Raw genomic sequence first — 22980 nt, forward strand, 5'->3', positions numbered from 1 at the left:
GTTAGATGAAAATTAATTTCAGTTGGCATGTAGAATATATAAAGTTTGGTTTGCAGATTTGTGTTATGGAAGTTAGGTTACGATGCAATTAAATCCATACACGTAGTCGACAAAAACACTACGTTATTCTTTGCAAGGTATTATTTTATAAGGCTAAAAACAATTCTTTCCATTGAGTTCTAAAACTGGGAGATCTTTCCCATACACATGTAGTTAACTTTAGTTGTTCACTGAGCATCCTGTTCTACACTTGGATGCAATCGTTGGATATCTGCAGATTCCTGTGACTTTCAGACACGGATATCGCTTGGGGACAGCGATTTGCTTCTCTAGTAACAGAAGTCGTTGTTATGTGAGAGGCGGCTGAATCGATAAGGATTCTCCTGTGCAGACCTGAGTCTGCAGCTGCCGAACTGCCGATGTCTGCCCGACAGGGGACCTCCGTCTGGCAGCGCCGGCCGGGCCGCCCGCTCTCTGTGGTGCCTACAGCTCCCGGCGCTCTTCGCGGCGGCGCGACTCCGAGCGCGAAGTCCGAGCGGCTCGCGCAGCATTGCGGGCGCGCGCGCGCGAGGCGCTTGTGCGTCCGTGCAGCGGGATGTGTGAGGGGCTCGCTCGTCGTCTCTCTCGAGGGAGACGGAACGTTGGGAGCGACGCCGAAGCGGTGAGGTCCCGTCCTCGCCGCCCGCATGGAGCTGAGCAGCGCGGAGGCGGTGTCCACCCGGTTCCTTGGCCTTACTCAGCGGTACTGGAGCCAGCGAGGCGGCTCGGGCGGGGCGCGGTGTTGCGCGGGCTCGCGCTTATCGATGACGGAGATACGGTGTTGTGTCGGTGTTGTGTCGGTGCTGTGCGGGGGGCCTGGGGGTGGGGGCTGGCGGCCTTGCGAAGGGGCGGCGCTGCAGAGGCTCCCGGCCGCTGACCCGCCGAGAGCTGCGAGCCCGGAGCTCGGCCGCTGCCTCTGGGGTCGCTGCCGGTGGCTCGAGTGGAGCCGGTGGGACACCCGCGGGCCGGGGCTCGCAGCTTGTTTGGCGTCGCGCTCGTGCAAACAGATGCCGGTAGGAGACCTGCGATTACTGGGTTATTTAGCGTGCTTATGTCTGTGCCTGCCTCTTAGATGACAATACATTAACCAGTTCGGTATGTCGAAGGGCTGGCAGGTAAAGATGTGTAAGTAAGGAGACAGAGGGCATGCAGGTTATGACTTTGTTATCAAACAGTTGCAATGTGCAAGCTCACCTTTCTCCGTCACAGCTCTTACCCCCCAAACCTCCTGTAGGTAATGCGCTTTTAGGTGTCAAAGTCCTAAAACACAAGACGTGACACTAAAGTGGTAAGAATATCTGTCTTTAAGTTTAGATTACAGAATACATGAAAGCTTGCTTTGCCATTTGGCTTTCAGGACGGTTAAAGTTTGTAAGAGCTTCTGATGAAATGGAAGGAAGCTTGTCCTCTTTCCTCATCAGTTAGGATACAGTTGGACAGCAGAACCCTTGTTTGCAAACAAGCGAGAGAGGGAAATAGAATGTGCTCCATGTACTGTACAAATGTGTTTTAAACTGTTACATTTGATTTCTTGTTTCTCATCTGTATTAAAACATGTGGCAATGTAAGTAAACTCTAATTTATTAAGTCAAATAAGTCTGAACCACAAGGAAGCTAGCATGTATTTCAGTGCTGGCAGTTTGCCCTAATACACTTTGGTGTATACTGGCGTAACTGGAGCAAGTGTTTTTCTAGCGTAGGTCAGGTGAAGACACGGGAAGGATGTAATCTAACGAAGAAAATTAGTAAGAAAAACTAATAGTAATGACAGCATATTTTTTAAATGAGATGATGTGGTAAGTCGGAGAGTTGATGAGAAAAGTCTCTGCTGGAATGGAAATGCTAAAGAAGCACATGCACCAGAATTCACTGTGGAATATGTGCACAAAACTGTGCCAACAGAGGTTCAGAGTGGATGCTAGAATAAATCTCTCTACTGTGAGAGTGAACTGGCACTGTAACAGGCTTCCTAGTGAGGTCATTAATGTTCCATGCCTGTTGGTGTTTGAGAGGCATTTAGTTAGTACTCTTAACAATATAATTAACTTCTTATTATAGTGGAAATGCAAAAAAATAAAAATAACATCCAGTAACCACACTCAGATCGTTACTTCCCAGGCTGTTTATATGGGCTACCAGGCATATATGTTAATATCTATTTTACATTTTTCTATTTCTAAATTGTTTAGAAGTCCTGCCCTCCATTGCCTTGATAACCTGTGATTCTGTTACATTAGTGTGCTTGTCAGTCGTATACCTGGAACAATTTTCTTGTCATACAGTGTTTATTTTTGAATATTATTTCATATTTTATTTCTGAAGCTGTTAATTAGCATCTGATCGTATTATCTCTGTAGTATTAATACACTGTGAGGGGAGTTCAACTTTCAGTCTGCTGAGGTATAGGATTTAGTTTCTGTGCATGCAGATAGTTGTAAAATGCCTTTGTAATTCTCCAGCTTTATTCTTCAGATAACTCATCAGATGACATTTTTCTCTAGTTTCACCTACTTTGAGGTTAGCTTTTATTAAGGCAGGAGGGAGTTCACAGCATACAAGCATCCAAGGCTGGGCTGGATGGAGCTCTGAGCAGCCTGGTTGAGCGGGAATTATCCCTGCCACCCCCTCTGCTACCAGAACTGAGTGATCTTAAAGGTCTTTTCCAACCATTCTATGATTCTTTGTATTTCTTCATTTCATCAAAGACTAAACTCAGAACGTCAAAGGTCAGCAACAACAAAGTTTGCTTGTCTGACTCTAATACTGACAGTAGCAAATGCTCGTTGACTAAAATTGCTTTTACAGTGATTACCAAGCACACCTGGCCATAGGAATGAATTGAATAAAACTAAAGCAGCACACAGAGAAAATCCTATCACTAGTACATTTACCCAGATTTTCTGTAGAAGTCAAAATATCATGTAAAATGCTCGGTGTCTTAGAATGTATTGCAATTGAGGTATTCAGTTTCCTCCGTGAAGCATATGCCAAGCTTCACATAAACTGCAGAATGCAGGAACTTAAAACATAATGCATGGAATACAATTTTTGATCTGTGCTTTCCAGATTCTCCCCAAGAAAAAAAGTGGTTTAATCTTGTATGAAATTAAACTTCAGAACTCTTTGTTCTAAGGGAGGGAGAAAAAAAAGTCAGATTTTTGTCTGTATGGGTGCTTGTCTTGAAATGCTTTTCTTTTATGTTACCTTCTGCAAGAAAAAAAGTGAAAACTCAGGAGGAACAGTTGATTTTTTATTTTTCTTAAGTGCACACCACACTGAAGTAAAGTGTGTTTCATATACTTCCCTTCAGATGATGGAAAGAGGATGCATGTGCAAGACAATGTAAGGCACACACCTTGTAAATTGCATGTGTGAAAGGAGGGTAAAGTGAGACCATCTCAAACAGTTTTGACAGTTCAAGTATGTAAATTATTGCTACAAAGAACAGTGAATGAAAGTTAACTGTAGTAGATGAAGTACTGTGCACAGGCACACTCAAGAATCGCAGTGCTCTGGGCTGTCTTCTCCGATTGAGGGGGCATATGTGCTGCTGTTTGCTGCAGCTTCCATGCAGCAGTGTGGAGCTTTTACAGGAGAAGTTGAATTCACAGGTCCAGTAGCAACAGCAGTAAGTCTAAAGAAGAAGAAAGTATTACATGTGGAGTGCATGGTCACTACAGACTAGAACTTTTGTGTGCTTATTTATGCGCATGCTTCGTGACCTAAGAAAAAGGGGTGCTGTTTATTTCCATTTAAGATTGCTTCATCAGTCCTGACGTGTGAGCTGGGTGGGCATGCAATACTGTTGACCAAAGTTGGCAGAATGGCTGGGCCCAGAGTGTTGTCATCAGTGGTGCAAAGTCTGGTTGGAGACAAGTGACTAGTTGAGTACTCCAGGTGTCAGTACTGGATCCAGCAGTGTTTGACATTTTTATTAATGATTTGGATGTCTGAGCAAAATGTACCTGAGAGGAGTGGCAGATAGAGCACAGGGTTGTGCTGCCATCCAGGGAGACCACAACAAGCTGGAGAAACAGACTAACGAACTTCTTATGCCAAGACAAGATGCATTTGACCTCTTGAAGCACAAGAACTGGTTTTGTCTAAACATCAGGAAGCATTTTTCTGTATGAATGATGGAGCACTGGCACAATCTGCTCAAAGGCTTTCTCTCCTTTTTGTCTGCTTCTTTTTCCGCAGTGGAGGAAGAGGAGGACTTTTTGTTTTCAGTTACAGTGTAAGCTTTTTAGACCACAGGCTTCAATATTTATTTTCTCTCAAATGAGACTCCTTAATATTTGGGTCTCCGAAGAGTACTTCATAGGTAAGGTCAAATTGTAGTTGGTTTGGTGGCAAGGGTTCTTAGATCACAACCCAAGGCCCCCCCCTTTTTTTTGCCTGTAGCAGACTTTTCCCTTTCCTGCTGCGCATGTTCCCAATATGAGATTGTACTCTTCTCTTGGAAAGTGTTTCATTGTGATCCTCAGAAAAATTAGGATTATTAACTGTTCACATTCAAGCATAAGTTTGTTGTGCAGGTAACCGAAAGCTGAAAGTTTAAGCTTATATTTGTGTTTATATATGTTTTGCTAGTGGAAGGGTCACAGGCGCCAAGTTAAAGAAGTGCGTTTATCTTTACTGAAGTTTAAAACAATGAGATAAGAAGTGAAATTATATGACAAGAATAAAACAGAACAAGGCAGTGCAACTAACTGTTACTACGTGAGGATAGTAATTGTGATTAAGAAATACACATTACCAATTGCCCTAATACTTTACCATTGTCCAGATCTGCTGCTGCTGGGGAGCCCCAGTTGCAGCAAGGATTTGGAGAGCCTTTTCCAGCAACTGGGAGGTCTTATGCTGTGCACCCACTTGTAGGTGAGGTCTCCAGCTTCACTGCAAGAAAGTTCAGCTTTTATACTGTTGAATAAACAAGTTTACTTGACAATTAGGTGGAAACACCTGATTTCATTCTCCCTTTGGATTTCACCTCAAGCCTTGCCAGGGCTCAAGGAGGAACCAAATAGGTTTGTGTGCTCATAGGCCTTAACACTATGCTTCTAAACAAGGAAGGGTTAATACATTCTCAGAATGATTTAGCTAAGCTACATCTCTTGCTAATGAGATGTTTTGTTCAAGATACATATTTCGCTAATGATCACACATATTTTGCTAATGTTCAGATACTGATGATGCATAACGCTGAGTTGTGAAATTGACCTGAGGTCAACTTGGATTCCAGGCCTACTGTTCAGCCAATGTGATTATGGTTCCAACTGAGAGATTGTTTTGGAGCTTTTTAAAATCATGTATAATGTGAATTATCCTTGTTTCCTATTGGCAACTGTCGCTGCTGATACTGTGGGATGTATGTGTACATAGATGGCAGAACTGTGGCTTCATTGCCTTCAGAGGCAGTGGGGTTATTTTAATTGGAAAAGAAGAAAAAAAAGAATCTCCATTAAGGCTGACAGTGGAGTAAACCATAAGTTATGATAGGGTGACTGAGTTGCTAGCCTTGGCACTGACCAATTAGTCAAAGTTCTTGTTCTGTTTGCATCTGAAAATTTATTTAGCTTGTAACATGTACAACTAAGCCTTCTGTTACAAATATGGGAGGCTTAGTGTTTATAGTTAGAGGAGGTGTTTGCCATCTGTTTCAAGCTCGTGAAGTACATGCTGATTTGCTTAATGAGATGCAATGTTTTAAGATGGTAGTGCATGTGGACTTTGAATATGGAATTCAACATTTCCCTTTGCTTGCATGATAGTTTTATCTTTGTAAATGTTATAGGTGGAGGAAACCAATCAATGTTGTTTCTTTGTTAAGCTTTTGAATTAAAATAATTGCTTAATTGTTGTATATATTAAAAAAAAAGTTTCTGGGGGGAAAAAAAAAGTAGCAGCATATTGAGCAAAGCTTATTGAACGTCTTGCAGTTGTCCTGTTTAAACCACTACATTTTTCTTCCCTTAAATTGAACGTAGTTGTCAAATGCACTTAAAAGCTGCTTTGGAATTCTAAATTGGTCACATTGTGACTAGATATTTAATTTAATCGTAGATTTTGCTTCCAGTGAAGACACAGACATTTCTGTTCTTTTGGCAGCACTATGAAAGCCAGACTGCAATGGCCGCTACACTGTGCATATTGTAAGGAGATTTCCCTGCAATAATGTACTTATGCACTGCCAGCCTTGTTCAGCAGGGCTGACGTTTGTTAATGGCAGTGTGTAGTGTTGCATGAGATCTACGGCTTGTTGAACGTGTGTACTGATGAAGCATTTCTGTTCCAGCTCAGTCTCTGAAGATCTCGGTTGCAGGCGTGGAGAGTTTAGCAGGAAGCACTATGGGTCTGTGGAGCTTGTAAGTTTATTTGCCCATCCTTTAATTTAAACAGTTTTTAATGCAGAACACAAATCCTTTTCATTTCCAGGTAACAAATTGCATCTAGTTTGGCAAATGTTTATTCTAAGCTTGACTGGAAAATTATAAGGTAATAAAAAGAGACGAGAACAGCTGTATTAGATGTGCTATGAAATGTTTTTACAGCCTTCCTATAGGAAACTTTAATGGGACAGAAAAAATTATGTAAATATCCTGCGTACCCCACCACATTATTCAGAAAGGTGGGGATTGATCTATGTTTCCTCCTATAAGCTCAAAACTGCAAAATACTAGTTATATTTGGTAAAGCATTTGTAATTATTTTTTACGCAGTTTAAAGTTGTTTTACAGTTTAAAGCTGTGCGCATGCTTATGTGTTAATGTAAGTATGCATGTGTCTGATTTTGTGTGTACTTGCCTCTGAGTACTGGGAAGGGATATAAAATTAAAAGAACCAGACAAAATAATAATACTAAAAATCCCTAAAATCTGACCGTTTTTCTGAGTATTCTTCAAAGATTAACTTGGAAGTTAGTATTTTCTTATATAGACCTTCCTTCTCCATTGTGAAAATAGAAGTATGTCAGCTAAAATAAGATCATCCTGTATACAGTCGTAATGAAACGTGCATAAACTGTTGTATTAGCTATGGTTGTAATTTCATGTTCTTGGGTATTTATGAATATCGATGATTCGAATGTAAATTGGTGGCTTAGTTTCTGGAGGTTGCACTGCAAGAACACCAGACATCTATCTTGGCATTCCATGTATTAGTTGTATTCACGTCAAAAAGGCAGTTAAACCGCTTTAAATGCTGAGAGGCACTTTTGATCCCAGTGAGCTCCTCTCCATGGACTACAGTGTGTATATCTGCTCAGATATGTTACACTGTGGGATGCAAGAGGACAGCCTGCTCCACTATGATCATGTCACTGATTGCTCAGGGACATGATTTAGCAGAGGGCTGTTAGTTAGGGTAGTATTGTTAGGTCAAGGTTGGACTCGATGATCTTTAAGGTCTTTTCCAACCTGAGTGATTCTATCATCTTCATGGGCAGCAGAGGATCTTCTGCACCAACATTTTTTCTACCTCTTTCATGCACCTGGGTGTCTGTAGGATCCTTTCTCTCTCTTCTTCATTTCCTTCTCCCAGCTGCTGTTGGGCAGCAGTTTTTTTCCTTCTTAAATCTGTTCTCCCAGAGGCACAACCAGTGTTGCTTATTGGCTCAGCTTTGGCCAGCAGTGAGTCCCTTTTGGAGCTGGTTGGACTGGCTCTTCTCTAACATAGAATAGCTTCTGGAATCTTCTTGCAGAGGCCAGTCCTGCAGTCTTTGCACCTGCCTCCCTCTCTCCTTCCCCTCCCCCAACAATTGCTCAATTATTTCCACCTTTTATTTATTACAGCACATATATTTTGTCTCTCCCCTAAATACTTTCTCCAGTTTTCTTCCTATTGGTCTAGTATGACCAGTCGTCTGGATAAATTCTCTTACAGTTCGTATCAGGCAACGCAGCTTCAGATCTGTCCAAAGCAAGTGGCCAGCAGAACTACAAAACACTATGATAACTCTTCCACCAGATAAAGAGAGCGTTATCCTGTAATAACACAGATTGCTAGGTGGAAGCGAGAAATGATCTGCCATTGCATTTTTGTTCAGATCCCTTTTCTTAAGTTTGGTATGGTATCTGACAGGTTTGTGTTTTTTTTTACTGTTTTGAGAGGGGTAACATACAGTGTTATTGTTAGATGATCTTTGCAAGAAAAAACACATTCTCTTCTTCACTGCCTCTTGTCTTGTATGGATCCTAAGCAGCATTGTTGAACTCAGCAGAAGTGTCACGTTATCTCATTTTGTAAACTTTTCAAGAGGTTTTTAGCAATAAGGAGAGTGTTGGTGTTCTGGGAATTCTTGCTTTCTACGATAAAATGGACAGGCAGACTTTCTCAGAATATTTATGAATATTCCATAGAAATCTTCAGCTGGAAACAAGCTGGAAGCAGGCCAAGGTTATCTCCTGTACCACATACTTTTCACTATCATTGCTGACTCTTGTGTTTGGAGATTATTGCTTCTTTCTGACTTCTGGAAACTTCAATAAATGAAAGTGCAAGTAAAGACTGGTAGTTCCAGCAGTCTGTTACTGCCAAAATAAAGGATTTTAGACATGGCAAAGCTGAGAAGAGTAGAATCAACGTGTCTGTAAAACCCACTGCTTTGAAAGGAACCTGCTTCTAGATCAGTTTCTGGAAGGTGGTCATGTTCCTCTGTAGGCATTCTGCATGCTGATGCAGCTAAAATTTGAGACGGGAATTTCTGATTAGCACTGGATCTGCAAGATGAGTGTATAATTCTCCCATTCATGTATCCCTAGAGTTATATTCGGATCATTCCAAATCTGTAGTCAAATGGGTAGCAGCTGCGCTGATTTCCCTATGAGAACACCTAGAAGAAGGAGAAACCAAGTAAGATTGGGTTGCTGATAATATGGATATTTTTGGAACTAGAACCTCTATCTTAAACTCTCTCATAGCTTATATCTAGTGATGCTGATGGAGCTATTCAAAGAGCTGGACGATTCCGTGTGGAAAATGGCTCCTCTGATGAGGTAAGTGGTTAAACATATGTAAAGCTGAAAAAATAATTTGGTTTCAGTTTCTCAACTAAAAGGTGTATTTACAGTCAATTACTAGGAGTGTGGTCTTGAAAAATGCTCAATAATATGAAAATTTCAGAATTCAAGAGGAGGGAAATGGTGTTTGTTACCCCCAAGACTAGCTTAATTATTCATACACAATCTCAACAATTTAATTCTTAAGGAAAGAGGTGGTATTTCCTTTTGTTTTGTAATACTTTACTCAGTTTATGAAGCTAGAAGAAAAAATATCCTCTGTAGTCTCTAGTTCACTTTGTGCTTGTTTTGTTTTTGTTTTTTGTAAGTTTTCCCTTGGTATAATGAGGGTATAGCATCTTTTTTTTTTTTTTTTTTTCCCTCCTAGATGTGTTTAAGCAGCTATGCTTATTTTTAAATATGAGATGAAGAATCTGTGTGGAGACTGAAAGAGTCACTCATCTTAAATTCTCCAGTGACGCTTACATTTCTCCTTAAATAATTTGTGGGGGGAAGGTTATCTTCCTTCATAAATAATTTTCGTCTGTAAATAGCACGTTAGTATTTGAAGAAAGAAAGCTGCATAGTCTTGAAGTGTATGTCAGGTCTTGGTAAACTTACGTTGAGCTAATATGAATCATAAATTAACAGTTTGCATCAGCACTGGGTGCAGCATTAAAGTAGTTATTCTGTGCTGATTCCCTCTTGGATCATGTTTTGTAGATTGGCTTTTCATTTCAGTTTTATGGAGTTCAAACACTCTTTATCTTTTATTATAGACAGATTCTCTGAGCGCGTGGTGAATGCCACATGATAAATAGACATGGAGAATGGCTTTTCCCTTGCGAATGCTCTTAGTGGAAAAGGAGTGATGTGTGCTGGGAAATTTATTAACAGTCAATCCAGAAACAGTACTGAAGGATTTGCACAGCATTGTCTCCAGTTAGGAGTGCTTGAGAAATATTTTGGGAAGAAAGGTGAAAATAAGACTTGCGAGGGCAGAGATCTGTTTATTTATTCACTTACTCTTACATTTTAAAAACATAGGTCTTCAAATTCAGTATTAAAAGATCTGCTTTTCAGTGGGATGCTAAGGTATAGCATATATTGTTATACTGTTGTAACAGTGGTACAAAGGGAGGCAACTGCAGTTGTTTAAAAAACAGAGAGAGAGAAGAAAAATGCTTTAATTTCAACTACACAACAACTGACTTCAGAATCCTTCTTAGCTTTTGGAAAAAAAAAAAGAAAAAAGTGTACAACTAGATTTCTTCCAGCAGATTGACCACACTTGCTTGACTTTTTCAACCTTTATGTTCTCAGTTTTTTTAATGCAGCGTTTGTCTGAACTGTCTCCCAATTCTTTTTCAGAATGCAGGCTATGCTCCAGGTACATGGCACAGGACAGATGTACATTTGGAAAATCCAGAGTATTATACAAGATGGTATTTCAAATATTTTTTAGGCAAAGGTATTAGTGTTTTTGTGAATTGCCTGAATTTTTATTCAATGGGAAAAAAAAAAAAAAAAAAAAAGGTATCTGTGAATTGCAGTTATTTATCTGTTGAAAAAGGATGCTATTAATGTTCATACATTTTCTGTTCTGTATTGAAAGCATGTTCTTATTTCATGTATTTTAACTTAAAGACAGAGGATGTGATTCTGTAAGCAGAAGAAATCCTGCTAATGAACACGAAGATTTTTAAGACTCCCTAGGCCTTAAAATCTATACCTGTCTCTTGTCTTTAATGCATATCTGTGTATAAGTAAATATTAATGTAATTAAGCATATATTTTCTGTGTTGCATGTATTTTATGTGTACGTGTGTTTTCTTGACAGTGGGTAATACTACTTTTCTTTCAATAGTTCATCAAAATTATATAGGTACAGACTCAGAGAAGAACCCTTTCTTTCTGTCTGTTGTACTTTCTGACCAAAATAATCAGCGTGTTCCTCAATACCATTCAATTCTTTGGAGAAAAACGGTAAGAAATAGATATTTAATTACTGCTCTGCCTCTTTTTGTTTGTTTGTTTGTTTGTTTTAGATGCATTGATCATACACTTTTTTACTTCCTTCAGAATTTCAGTATTTAATATATAGTTCTTATTTTGTAGCAGAATGTATTAATTCTACCCCAGTAGATAGCACTAAGCTAGCTTAGTAGATAGCTTACACTGAACTTACTGTCATAAGTTTATGACAGTAGATATTTTCTAATTTTTCTTACATGGAGTTCTGCATTCTTTTTAAGAATGTTGCCTCAGTTGTTTTTGGTTTATGCTTTTTGATGAGTTTATGCAGTGACTTTATAGCACAGATATACTGATATAGTATAGCCAAATGTGATACTGATTTCATTAATATCTTTTTTAGGATATTTTTTCCACAGACCTCTCCATAATGACCTTTATCTAAGCAGCAATTGATTTAATACCTTTTAGTATACAGTGTTGTACTGTGACTTTCTTTTTGAAGTTCCTACATGCCAAAAGTATTCAGAACTGAGTAAAAATAATTTTGCAACATCCATGCCTTTCCACATTCAGTTTATTTCAGTAGAAAATAAAACTAAGTAAAGCTAGTATGGTCTTGATCTTTGCATTTTACTTAATCGTATTTATCAACATTCCTATTTTAATATATAGAAAAATCAGTATAACCTGTAATGCCTCCTCACTTTGTTTTGTGTTGTTTTTTTCCACTTTATAGGGTACTCAGAAAATATGTCTCCCTTACAGTCCTACAAAAACATTATCAGTGAAATCTATATTAAGGTATGCATTTACAAGTAAATTATCTGATAAAATATTTGTCTTTTACTGTAAATCAGAACTTGTGTTTCATTATTTTCATAATAGATTTTAGAAAGCAGGAATAATAGATTTGCAAATCTTAATCATTGAGGACAGCAAAAAGTCCTTTTAATGCCTGTCCTATAGTAGACAAAGTGACAACTTACAATAGACTAATTCTCAATGCCTCAGTGGTTGAGAAGAATTACCCACTTAAATTAGACAGGCCAGGAGCAGAAGTAAAGAGCAGAAGATTTTGACTAGATAGCTGATTATGTGGCGCTGCCAAGAGGAAGCAAACAAGGAAGAAACAAATAATTTTATTTGCAAGTGATTGTTTTCTTGCAAGTCCACGCTGCAAGTGTGTTATACACCCTGTCAGTGAGTCAAAAAGATTCTTTCCCCCATTCAGTCATTATAAGCATACTTATAATCTGTTCTGCCACTCTTCTGGCAGAAGAGAATATAAAGTGAGCAACCTAATACCATTTCTACATCTATCAGCTATATTATCAGCTGAAACATCATAACCCCTTTCTGCAAGGTGTTTATTCAGATTTCACCTGCAGTTTTTATAATATAGTTATGTGGCATGTTTTCTTAAGGTCCTCTCTGAAAACGTCTTCAAATTCAACCTTCAACAAGGATTGTACCTCCTCTAGACACTGGTAATAATTGCATTCATTTGCTGAACGGGTAGGATGTGTCAGATGAATAGGCAGCCACTGGATCTCCAAAACCTGTGATACATAATAAGATAGAAGCGAATGTCTCTTTGTTCAGTTGAAGCTGGTCCACCGAATAAGTCTGCTAATGCTGTTGTAAGAGAAACGTTATGGGAGTAGAGCATATGTTGTGAAGTCAGTAGCACCAGATCTGGATTTTTCCACAACTTTACAAGTTTTATGAGAGGCCCCAGTCCACTGAGTTTGCCAGAGAGGCTAGACAGAACACTAGGGCTCGCTTATTGAAATTTTTTTTTGTCTCCTGGCCTGTGGCTTTGGTTTGATGTCAAGATGATGAGTTGAAAGCACTTCAGATGTCCTCTACCTCCCTCATTAAGATGAACTGAGTTCCCTCACTGAGCTTCTACAGGTCTGGAGTGAATACTGTCCCTAGTTGTCAGCCCTGTTTTCTGTACCTGTATAAACAACTGATTTTCCATGCCTGTCCGCCAGTTGCTGAAACATCACTTCCTAACATCACTTAGTAATGCAGCCTCTCCCTCCCTCTCGCCAAGATGTGCAGTTTTATACAGACACCCCAGACATGAGAAATTTTGGCTTTTGTTAGCTACTCATTTAATGTTAGTTACTCATTTAATGAAAACCTTCAAGTAGCTGTTCCATCCTCCAGATTTTGAGGGAAAATGGAAGCTTGTTTTAGATCGCTCTTCCTTGCTTTTTCCACAGTGTTTGCTGCCTGGAATCGATTGGATGAATATCACTTTCTTTGGCCCACTCAAGCATGAAATAAATCTCTGAGTACTCTTTTTGCCCCTAGGAAGGCTCCTTCCCTTGGAGCTAATATCCCTTTTGCACCTTACCCTGTTCCCACCGAGTGTGAATCTTGGTAGGAGCTGTTCCAGAGAGTTCTCAATATGTTAATAAGCCCATTTGTTGGGAATGAATGGAAACATTGTAATCACTTTGAAAAAGAAATGGAGTAAATCTCATCTACATTGTGATTCAGCTTAAACAAAAATGGAAAGGTGTACCAAATTTAGCATCCATGTTAGTTTGCTGCATTCCATTCTGTACTGAAATAAATGGACAAAGCAATAATAAATACAAGAACATATTCAGCATATCTGCTGATTGAAACACTTGATCATATTTCGCATTTAAATACCTTTTCTTCTGTTTTTCTGTTCTGTTTTTGTATATTTGTCTCTTGAATTTTATGCTAAACTGACTGTTTTTTGTTTTACTTGTTTCTTATCTAAATGCCTGAAAATGTTCAAGGCCTGGTTGAATGGGACTTTGGGCAACATTTGCTAGTGGATGGTATCTCTGCAGATGGCAAGGGTCTTGGAAGTAGATGATCTCTAAGGTTCCTGCCAACCCAGTCCATTCTGTGGACTGTAATGCTCTGTATTATTTTAGAAGAGAGAGAAGAAAAGTTCACAAACCAGAGTAGGTTATTGAGTAATGTAGAATGCTTGTAGTAGGTATATATGAAGCCAAAGTGAAGAATAATGGATTTCAAATGTGTCTGTTAAATGCAATAAACATAATCCTGACTTCCACTTGAGGTCTCAGTAATTTCTGTTCTTAAAATCCAAAAAAAGTTTAGGAAATCTTAGAGATTAGCATTGTGGAAAAGAACCGACAGTTCCACCAAACATTCTGTATTAGACAGAACCTTTGAACAGTTCCTTTCAATAGGAGACTTAACTGCAACTACTATTATTTTAATGTTGAAAATGCATGCTTTCCCTTCTATTAAACAGCATTTCATTTTGCATTTCAGTGCAATGAGTCTTGAGAAATTTGAGAAGGGCCCAAGGGAAATTTTTCATCCTGATATACAAAAGGTAGGTTGTGACTTCCCATGTTTGGTTGCTTTTTCTTTTATTGTTTTCTGGAAAATAAATCATAGTGAATATTTTTTTTCTGCATTCTTTGTTACAGTAGTGGGATAAATGAGAGTAGGGATTTTGGTATTTACGACTAAATTTCCTTTATCAGTTGAACTGACCATTTCAAAACAAATAATGTAATAATTTGGTTTGTGTTGTCTTTAGTATGAGAGAGCTAAACATAGTGTTTTATTTACAGGATTTATTGGTTCTTGAAGAACAAGAGGTAAACGTAAGCTTACACTCTTCAGTTCATAGATCTAATCAATTAATCAAGCTTTATATTTGAAATATTTGCATTAACACATTAGTGACAAATTTCAAGTTGATGCTTATTGCTGTAAAAAACGTGGTACTTGTTTTTAACATGAAATTAAAAATCACTTTAGGCACCAGTATAAAGATTGTGTTATATAATTTATGGTCTATAATCAAAGGTACATTATTAGGTGTCTGCCATTAGTGCATGTAATGGAGTTGATATGAGGTGAATACTCACATGTGCAGGATATACACAAGGCTACACATTTGTAAAAAATCTTAGATTTGTAGACATTTAAATTATTTTAGGCCTTTAGCTTGATTGGCTCTTTAGCTAATAATCTTTGGTTTAAATTTTTAGGGATCTGTGAATTTTAAATTTGGAGTCCTTTATGCTAAGGATGGGCAGCTTACCGATGATGAAATGTTCAGCAATGGTGAGTCTTTCCCCTTTTCCTTAATTGTTCTGTTCATACAAATGAAAACCATAGGACAGTGCCAAGATGACTGATAATGATCATTTTAACAGTAATTTTGTTAGGTTTTCGTGCTCATGTTAGGTGGGAAAAAATGTAGCATAGACTCTTCGGTTTCTGCAAAAGGTTTCTGTAAGAACTCTTCTATTACAGATTGGAATATGCTGAAATTCTCTTTCTAGAAATAGACTATATGAAGTAAGGTTTGAAAAAAGAAGCAATTGAAGGAGGCAACTCAAGTTACCTTCAAAATGTTCTGTTGTTTCTAGTTCTCATCCTTATAGTTTTACATCATTATTACATTCTTCCTCATGCTTAAATAATGTTGTGAAGTTAGCTGAGGAGATGGTTGTGCAGTGTCACATGATGCTTCCTTTCCTATAATCCTGGAAGACTCAGAGGCTGTTTCTTTCAGGGTAGAAGGCTTTGTTGACATTAAGAGAAACTAACTCTGATCCTTATGTTCTGCATACAGGACTTGTTCCTGTGTTTTGATTAATCGATATTTGTTCTGCATGTGCTTTTCTACTGTAACTGTTCTTCCTTCCATGTGTAGAAACTGGAAGTGAAAGCTTTCAAAGATTTTTGCAACTGTTGGGTGACACAATCACTTTGAAAGGCTGGACAGGCTATAGAGGAGGACTGGACACAAAAAGTAAGAACTCATCCGAAGCAAAGAAGCAGATACTGCAATATAAATGTTTTTGCTTATTGCATGGATATAATATGTGTGCTGTAGAAATATTATGATCTCAAAACAGACTTCTTCATATGCTTGCTAAATGGTCTGCTTCACTAGAAAACAGAAAATCAGGTTAGCTTGAATCACTGGGGAAAGAGAAGTATTTATATAACTTGTATTTTATAGTGAAGGGAATGGAGAATAACCTGGTGTACTTCATAGTGAATAGGGCAACATGACTTTAAGACCTGTGTGATTTCAGGAGGCTTGGTAAAGGGTATCATAAGTTTCAGCTGTGGAAATACACAGATTAGACTGTAAACTCAAGTTTAGACATATTTGTAAAAGCATGTATTTAAAATGGATCAGAAAAAGGGATGACGAAAGAAAATTTGAAAGAATTACCTGAAATACTTTTGAATCTTTTGAAAATTTAAAGGACATACTTCTGCTGAGAACGTTGTCTTGCTTTGCAGATGATACAACAGGAACCTTTTCCATCTATACAATTTACCAAGGGCATGAAATTATGTTCCATGTTTCAACAATGCTACCATATTCTAGAGAGAACAAACAGCAGGTACATATTTCTGTCATCTTCCCTTTTTTTCTCTTTCACCCCCCCCCCCTTTCGCCCTTTCCCAGTAATCACAGATTCCAAAACTTCTTAAAATAAAGTAAGGATTTTTTTTTTTTTGCCTGTTCATAATTTAGAAATGAAGAGTTTTGCAAAGAATATCAACATTGATCAATCAAAAAATGATTAAGTATTCTGACAGTTAGATGATTTGCAGAGCTTCATTGCTGCAGTTGCCATTGCTTTCTAAGAATTTATGAAGGCTGAAAATTAGACGTGTATGGTATGCATGAAAGTGTTCTGATTATTCACACAGCTCATTCTGAAGTAATAATTAATGTAGTTTGATAGAAAGTCTGCTTGTGAGTGTGCTAATGCCAAGTTTTGTGTGTTTGCTGTAATTGCACTGCTGTTGTTCTCTCATAGGAAGACCAGGTAGGCTCTTGGGTACTTTTCAAATATGTTGTCTTGCATTCATCACTTGGCCCTTTATGGAGGGTCAGTCTGCTCATACTTTTGTCTTGGTTAACAAAATCACAGAGTAGACCAGAGGACTTCAGTTGCTGTAAAAGAGTAATGCAGAATTGGAGTTTTTCTCCTTTCATTTCAAGCGATGGATTTTCTTTTATGGAATCCTAGTTGTTCCATTTCCTGTTTGTGAATGTTAATGTTTGTAAATTCTGACAGCTTTGCCCATCTAAATGAAAAAAAAAAAAAGAGATAGCAGTACATGACAACGCTGTTTATTTACTTATGATTGGAGACAGTATTAATCACTTAATGATATTTGTGCTGCTCTTTCTTAACACTTGATGTTTTATTTCAGAGTTCTGTCACAGAATTGTTGAGGCACTGATCTCCTTTAAGTCATTGTCTTCCCCTCCCTTTTCCCCTCTGTCTTTCTCTTTCCCCCTTTTTTTTTTTCTTTCAGGTAGAAAGGAAGCGGCATATTGGAAATGACATTGTCACCATCGTATTTCAGGAGGGAGAAGAGACTGCTCCAGCATTCAAGCCATCCATGATTCGTTCTCACTTTACACGTATCTTTTTTATATTTTCTACTTTTTAATTGTCTTTATTTATTTTTAATATTGCTTCTAATTTTATCCCAACTTCCTCCTATTTGCTGTTTAGAGGGGGCATTCTTGTGTTCTTTACTTCTGAGTACTTGACTAGTAGTCTGTAAGTCTCCCACATAATTTTTTTGTGTGTTAGGCTGCTTAGAAGACTACTTCTATGTCAGTATTACTTTTTATTAAAATAATCTATTTTCATCATTCCACAAATTCAGTTTCATGAAACTTCATAAATTTTGATAAAGTATAAATTCAGAATAATTTTTCTGTTACTGATGTTAAGTAAGATTGCATTTACTACTGAGTATTACCCTATAATGTTCAAATGCTGTTTATTTTAGGTATTTATGTATTTTGGTTCACTGTATCCCAGACCTTTCTTGGTTCATAGATCTCAGTATCTTTCAGACCTTAAACCACCTGTCTTACAGAGTTGTTACAGCATGTATTTTTTAAACTTTGGTTTGAAAACATTGTGAAGACAATGTAGTTCCAAAAACCTGCTGTCAGTTGCATCAGTCTGTCATGGAGATCATACCAGGTGATCTGTATATCCTATTCTGGCATCTCTTAGATTAGATTGAATGGAATGTGTAATTAAAGAAGTTTATTTATATTCATGCTCTGTTGAAAAGTCTTTATAAGTGATCGCAGCTTCAACTTCTAAGCCTAGTTGTCAGGTTGACCGCTCACTGTTGGAATTTTCTTGCTAATCTTTCTTTTTAGATTGATAATAATCTCATTTACTCTAGATGGAAGAAGCACCTAGATCAAAAGAAGTTCCACATTTAAAACAAAAACAAACAGCAGAGCAACCTAAATATTGTTACTAATAAAAGTTTACCAAGTCAGTACACCTCTTTTATCAGAGAGTCAGCATTCATAAACAAAGATGTAATTCTTCCTTTATTGATGTTAAGAGGACTTATTATGTAATTAATTCACCCCACTTTTTTTAATTTATAACAAACATTTCAAGGTTCAACAGCCTCCTGGTCATGCGGTATATGTTGCCAGATCCTCTTATGGCAGACTAGCATTCCTGTTTTCCATTTTCTCTTTTCTTTAGTGATTTCTGTGGTCTGGGTACCAGGCTTACTGCATGCTGAAGTAGTAAACTTGCCTTCACTTAGAATACTTTCATGAGAGATCATCTTGGTTGTTGACGTGGCGTCTCTCCCCACAGAGGAGATCAGTTCATCATGGCTTTACTTCATCTGGATTTGTTTGTTTTTAGAGTTATTTCTGGATGGGAAAGGTTCGTGAGGATACTCACATAGATGTTCATGTGTCATTGTATAACTTGGAAATGTTTTTGAGGAAGCACGAAGACTTGCATGATTGCCATAAGGCAGGATAACAGGAAAGGAGATTAGGGTAGAACCTGCAATGGAAAGATCTGCTTGCCAGCTTTTTTGTTGTTGAGGAAAACAGCTTAAAGTTCATGCTGAATAAATGGGTTGATGAGTGGAAAAGACTCAGCAGAATATTTAAGATGTGACGTACTGTCCTCATAATATCAGAGGACTGGTCATGGAAAACTTCATGAATGGTCTGGCTTCTGAGGGATTTCTATTTCCCTGAGATATGTGACCCTCCCATTGAGAGGCTTTACTGAAAAGTGTACCTAGTGTCTGCTGTTTCAGGGAGTTATTTTTCTTCTATCTGAATTAAGTCCTTTCATAATGAGTCAGAGGGGCGGATGTGCCTTTTTTTCTATATGAATGTGGTTAGATCGTTTGGGAAGATCTTTTACCCTTTTGTAGTGGCAGCTGAAGACTAGGCAGTATGCTCTTAAGCATCTTAAATGCATATTGAAGTATTCTTGGTTTAAATTTTCCTCTCTATTTTCTTACAGCTCTTCTAGCTGACCTATGCTGTGGGATTCTTTTCTTCTCAGTGAAGTTTCAGCACGAGCGAATCTGGGAATCAGTGGTGGTGTTTTTTATCACCAAAATGAGTTTTTAATCTAAAGTCTATCAAACACACATGAAACACAAAACTATCTGGCACACTTTCAGCTTCATGAAACAAAGAGAAGTTTTTTGTTTATGGTAGTAGCTCTATTTTTAATACGGTTCAAATGCAGTAATTTTGTATGAGACTCCCTTTATAAAAGTCAAATGTACATAGTCTAGAGCATTTTGTCTTTGCAGTGATAATTATATTTGATTGTTATTAAATCTGCTATCTGCTGCAGGGGAAAAAAAATACTAATGAAGTTCACATGCATCTTAATAATGGATTAATTTCCTTAACTGGATGACAGATATTTTTGCCTTAGTGAGATATAATAAGCAAAATGATAGTTACAGGTAGGTGATGGTTGGACCTATTAACTTTATTGTGAATTTCTGATGGATTAGAGGTAATGGGAAAATGTTTTGTGTTGTCCACCTGACTGCAAGCTAGGAAGGCAAATGAAATTTTAAAATCAAAGAACAGTATGGACATGGATGGAGGTAGCTGTAAGCTGGCTCTAAGTTATGTCTTTCTAACCATTAGAATAATGACGTCCTGGAAGCTAAGTTGTATGCAACAAAACAAAATGATGGAAGATACATCTTCAAGATTCTGACTGCTAAGATCACTAACGTTAACTGACTGTGGTGATATGATGGTTGTGGATTGTTTCTTTACAGGTCTGAGTTTAATTGTACGTAGACAAACCAGTTCAGTTTTAGGGATCTTGAGTCTACTTAAGAGATGTACAGTTGCACATCACATTCTTAAAACATGGTGGAATTTTGCTGGTAAATAATGTATTTTTCGTCAATGTATTTTACAGTTAGCTATAGGACACTCAAACACAGAGGTCCAAGGCTAAGTCTGTTACATCTCAATAGAATCAGAACAGCAAGCTTTTCTGCAGCCTCACGTGTAGGCTTTAGTAAACAAAATTACTTTTGCCGTGTAGTTGATCCTAGCTATTGCCTTTAGTAAAATTCAGTAAAATACAGTAAAACTGTTGAAAGCATACTTTTATAGAATCATAGAGTGATAGAATCTCTGAATCAAGAGCATTTGGAAGTTTACAAAGTTGAGTTTTTGAGTTGAAATGCATATCCACTAAAGTTATATGTATGGACATATACATCTCAAAGGATTTTTTTTGCTAGAAATAACTTCCTTATTTTATACAGACAATAAATTTAAATATTAGCTCTGTAAAAATCTGTAGAACTGTGTTACTGTCCTTGTCTGGTATACCACTAAAACTAGCTCAAGAGAAGAATTGAGACGCATGATATTTCATTTTTTGTTTTTTTGTTTTCTCCCCCAGATATTTTTTTACTTGTTCTGCTCAAGCTCAAGAACATTTCATACTGTGTGTCAGGATAAATGACTAATTTTTACCTGGACTAAGTAAGATAGATATAGGGGATTTCTGAGTTTTGTTTCTTGAACAGTTTGTTTCTAATACCTGGAGAATACTGTATGCACAGCATTGTTACCTGCCATTCATTCTTGATGTACTGGATGCATTGTTGATCAATAGTAATCAGCAGGTACAGCTGTCATGGGAGCAGTTCTCAGTCTTGCTTCCTCAGCAAAAGTGAATTTGCTGTTCGCAGTATAGATTCAGTTTTATTAGCCATTATTACTCAGAAGAATTCTCATGTATGTGGTGAAAGCGCAGATAAGACAGAAAGCCTTACCTATAATGAAAACATTTTGTAGGGGAACTGCTGTTCTTTTAGGAAAGGAGGTGTTACCAGCACCATTATTAGCATTATTCTGTAAGTAGAATTACCAAGTTCCATTGTAATTTTAGTGTCTTGTTATTTATGTAAACAATTCATAATTTTGGTTCAAGTGAATAATTCCAATTAAGTGCCCATTTATAAGTTTTTATTCATTTAAGCTCATAGAAATTTTCCCCACAGACATTACTGGATATCCATTTTTTGTTCTTTTTTTTCTGTCTGTTTTAATGACAAAATAATAATGATAATAATAATAATAATGTGGCTTCCAATATAAATAAATAAATCGTTCTTTCAACAGGCTAAAAATATTTTCAGAAGAAAGTGTTCCTCTATTTGGGCCTCCACTTCCATCCCCACCTGTGTTTACAAATCACCAGGAATTCAGGGATTTTGTTTTAGTGAAATGTAAGTCAGTTTTCCTTTTGCTAGAAATACTTTTTAAGAAATTGTTTGTCTAGCACTTGTTACAGGAAGCAGCTCTTAATGCATTCCAGGAACCTGTTGGAGGACTTGTGCACCACTGTGTTGTATTCCCAATAAGTATCCAGATAACTGAAGTTACCCTTGAAGACCAGGCTTTGTTGGCTAGAGACTTCTTTAAAAAGCTTAAGTAAGGTTTTGTTGGCCTATCATCCTGATCCATAGATCAGTAAGATACCTAGCACAATAATCATGATTTTGCACTCTTACCTGACAGGAACTTAACTGATAACTTATTTCACAACTTACTCAAGAATCTTTAAATTGGTTTAATACTTACATTGATTAGCTGACTGTCTCTAATTTTTATATCAGTTAGGTAATTATTGGGGTGCTTTGTTGAAATCTACCATTAGTCTTTCTTTCTTCTTAAGCTGGAGGAATTATTATTTACTAAAAATGTGCAAAAAGGAGGCAAAACTAAGTAACTGCAAGAAAACTAGGTTTATTGGTGCAAAGCAAACTGTAGTCAGTAGAAGATAGCAAAGCAACTAAAGTAATATACCTTCTTTACTACAATTTTAGTAATAAATGGGGAAAAAGCCACCTTGGAAACACCAACGTTTTCTCAGAAACGTCAGCGCACTCTGGACATGCTAATCCGCTCTTTATACCAGGACCTGATGCCTGACCTACACAAGGTAAACGCTAGTCAGAAGTGATCTCTGTGCTTCGCGTATATTCTCTTTTTAGTACATGAAAAGCTCTGTTGCACTGAAAGGCTGAAATCCTGATGAGAAGACTGAATTACTTACAGGAGGCTAAATACTAATTATCACATAATTAGTTTTACAGTTATATGAAAGTTGACTGACAGTCCTTTCAGGATTGGACTATTCATGCATTTCTTTAGCAACAGATCTGAGGAGAAGCATCGCGATCCTGCACTTTGTATTAGCTTACCTGCAACAAGGGAAAAGTTAGGAACTGAATACTCAGAACAGGTATTCATCTTGTCACCATAAATCAGCACTTACCGCATTACGTGCAAACTTTGATTACCCTGGTTAACCATGAGATAACTTCATTTTAGATTATTAAGACTCAGTCTTAATGTGACTCTTAACTAAAAAGAGGCTGAATACTTCTAAAATTGGAAGGGCATTTTTTCTCACTGTTTACTTCTCCTAGCTAAATAGGTCTGCTTAAGTTTTTTTTGTCCATATATTCATGTCTTCAGACTTGCTTGAGTTATATAGCATGAGTGGTTAATGATAACAGAAAAAGAAAGCCATTGAGGATTGGAAGAATAGCGACTTCTGTTCTCAGAGAAACCTTCCAGTAAGATTGATCATGATAGGAA

At 37.6% G+C, this 22980-nt stretch overlaps 1 protein-coding gene across 32 annotated transcripts in view; it reads left to right on the plus strand.

Annotated features, from left to right (window-relative positions):
* Positions 1 to 22980, plus strand: part of GARNL3 (GTPase activating Rap/RanGAP domain like 3) — a 44937-nt gene that overhangs the window by 3475 nt on the left and 18482 nt on the right. For 4 of the 32 annotated variants that reach the window (XM_085520806.1, XM_085520787.1, XM_085520788.1 and 1 more), the window contains exons 2-15: positions 6338 to 6407; positions 8961 to 9035; positions 10410 to 10509; positions 10906 to 11024; positions 11752 to 11816; positions 14307 to 14370; positions 14615 to 14641; positions 15038 to 15113; positions 15709 to 15807; positions 16311 to 16414; positions 17343 to 17451; positions 19757 to 19802; positions 21496 to 21602; positions 22203 to 22318. In XM_085520806.1, the coding sequence (XP_085376932.1) occupies positions 14311 to 14370; positions 14615 to 14641; positions 15038 to 15113; positions 15709 to 15807; positions 16311 to 16414; positions 17343 to 17451; positions 19757 to 19802; positions 21496 to 21602; positions 22203 to 22318 (744 nt within the window). In that variant the 5' untranslated portion in view covers positions 6338 to 6407; positions 8961 to 9035; positions 10410 to 10509; ... (1 more) ...; positions 11752 to 11816; positions 14307 to 14310. Of the gene's footprint in view, positions 1 to 544; positions 743 to 887; positions 1053 to 6037; positions 6195 to 6337; positions 6538 to 8801; positions 8893 to 8960; positions 9036 to 10409; positions 10510 to 10905; positions 11025 to 11751; positions 11817 to 14306; positions 14371 to 14614; positions 14648 to 15037; positions 15114 to 15708; positions 15808 to 16310; positions 16415 to 17342; positions 17452 to 17913; positions 18029 to 19332; positions 19542 to 19756; positions 19803 to 20018; positions 20130 to 21495; positions 21603 to 22202; positions 22319 to 22980 lie in introns of those variants that run through there. The other 28 variants (XR_014936150.1, XM_085520782.1, XM_085520793.1 and 25 more) reach the window with 20 other exon arrangements.

Source organism: Coturnix japonica, chromosome 21, assembly GCF_054131305.1.
Source record: "Coturnix japonica strain WE chromosome 21, WE-NBRP24, whole genome shotgun sequence".
NCBI lineage: Eukaryota > Metazoa > Chordata > Aves > Galliformes > Phasianidae > Coturnix > Coturnix japonica.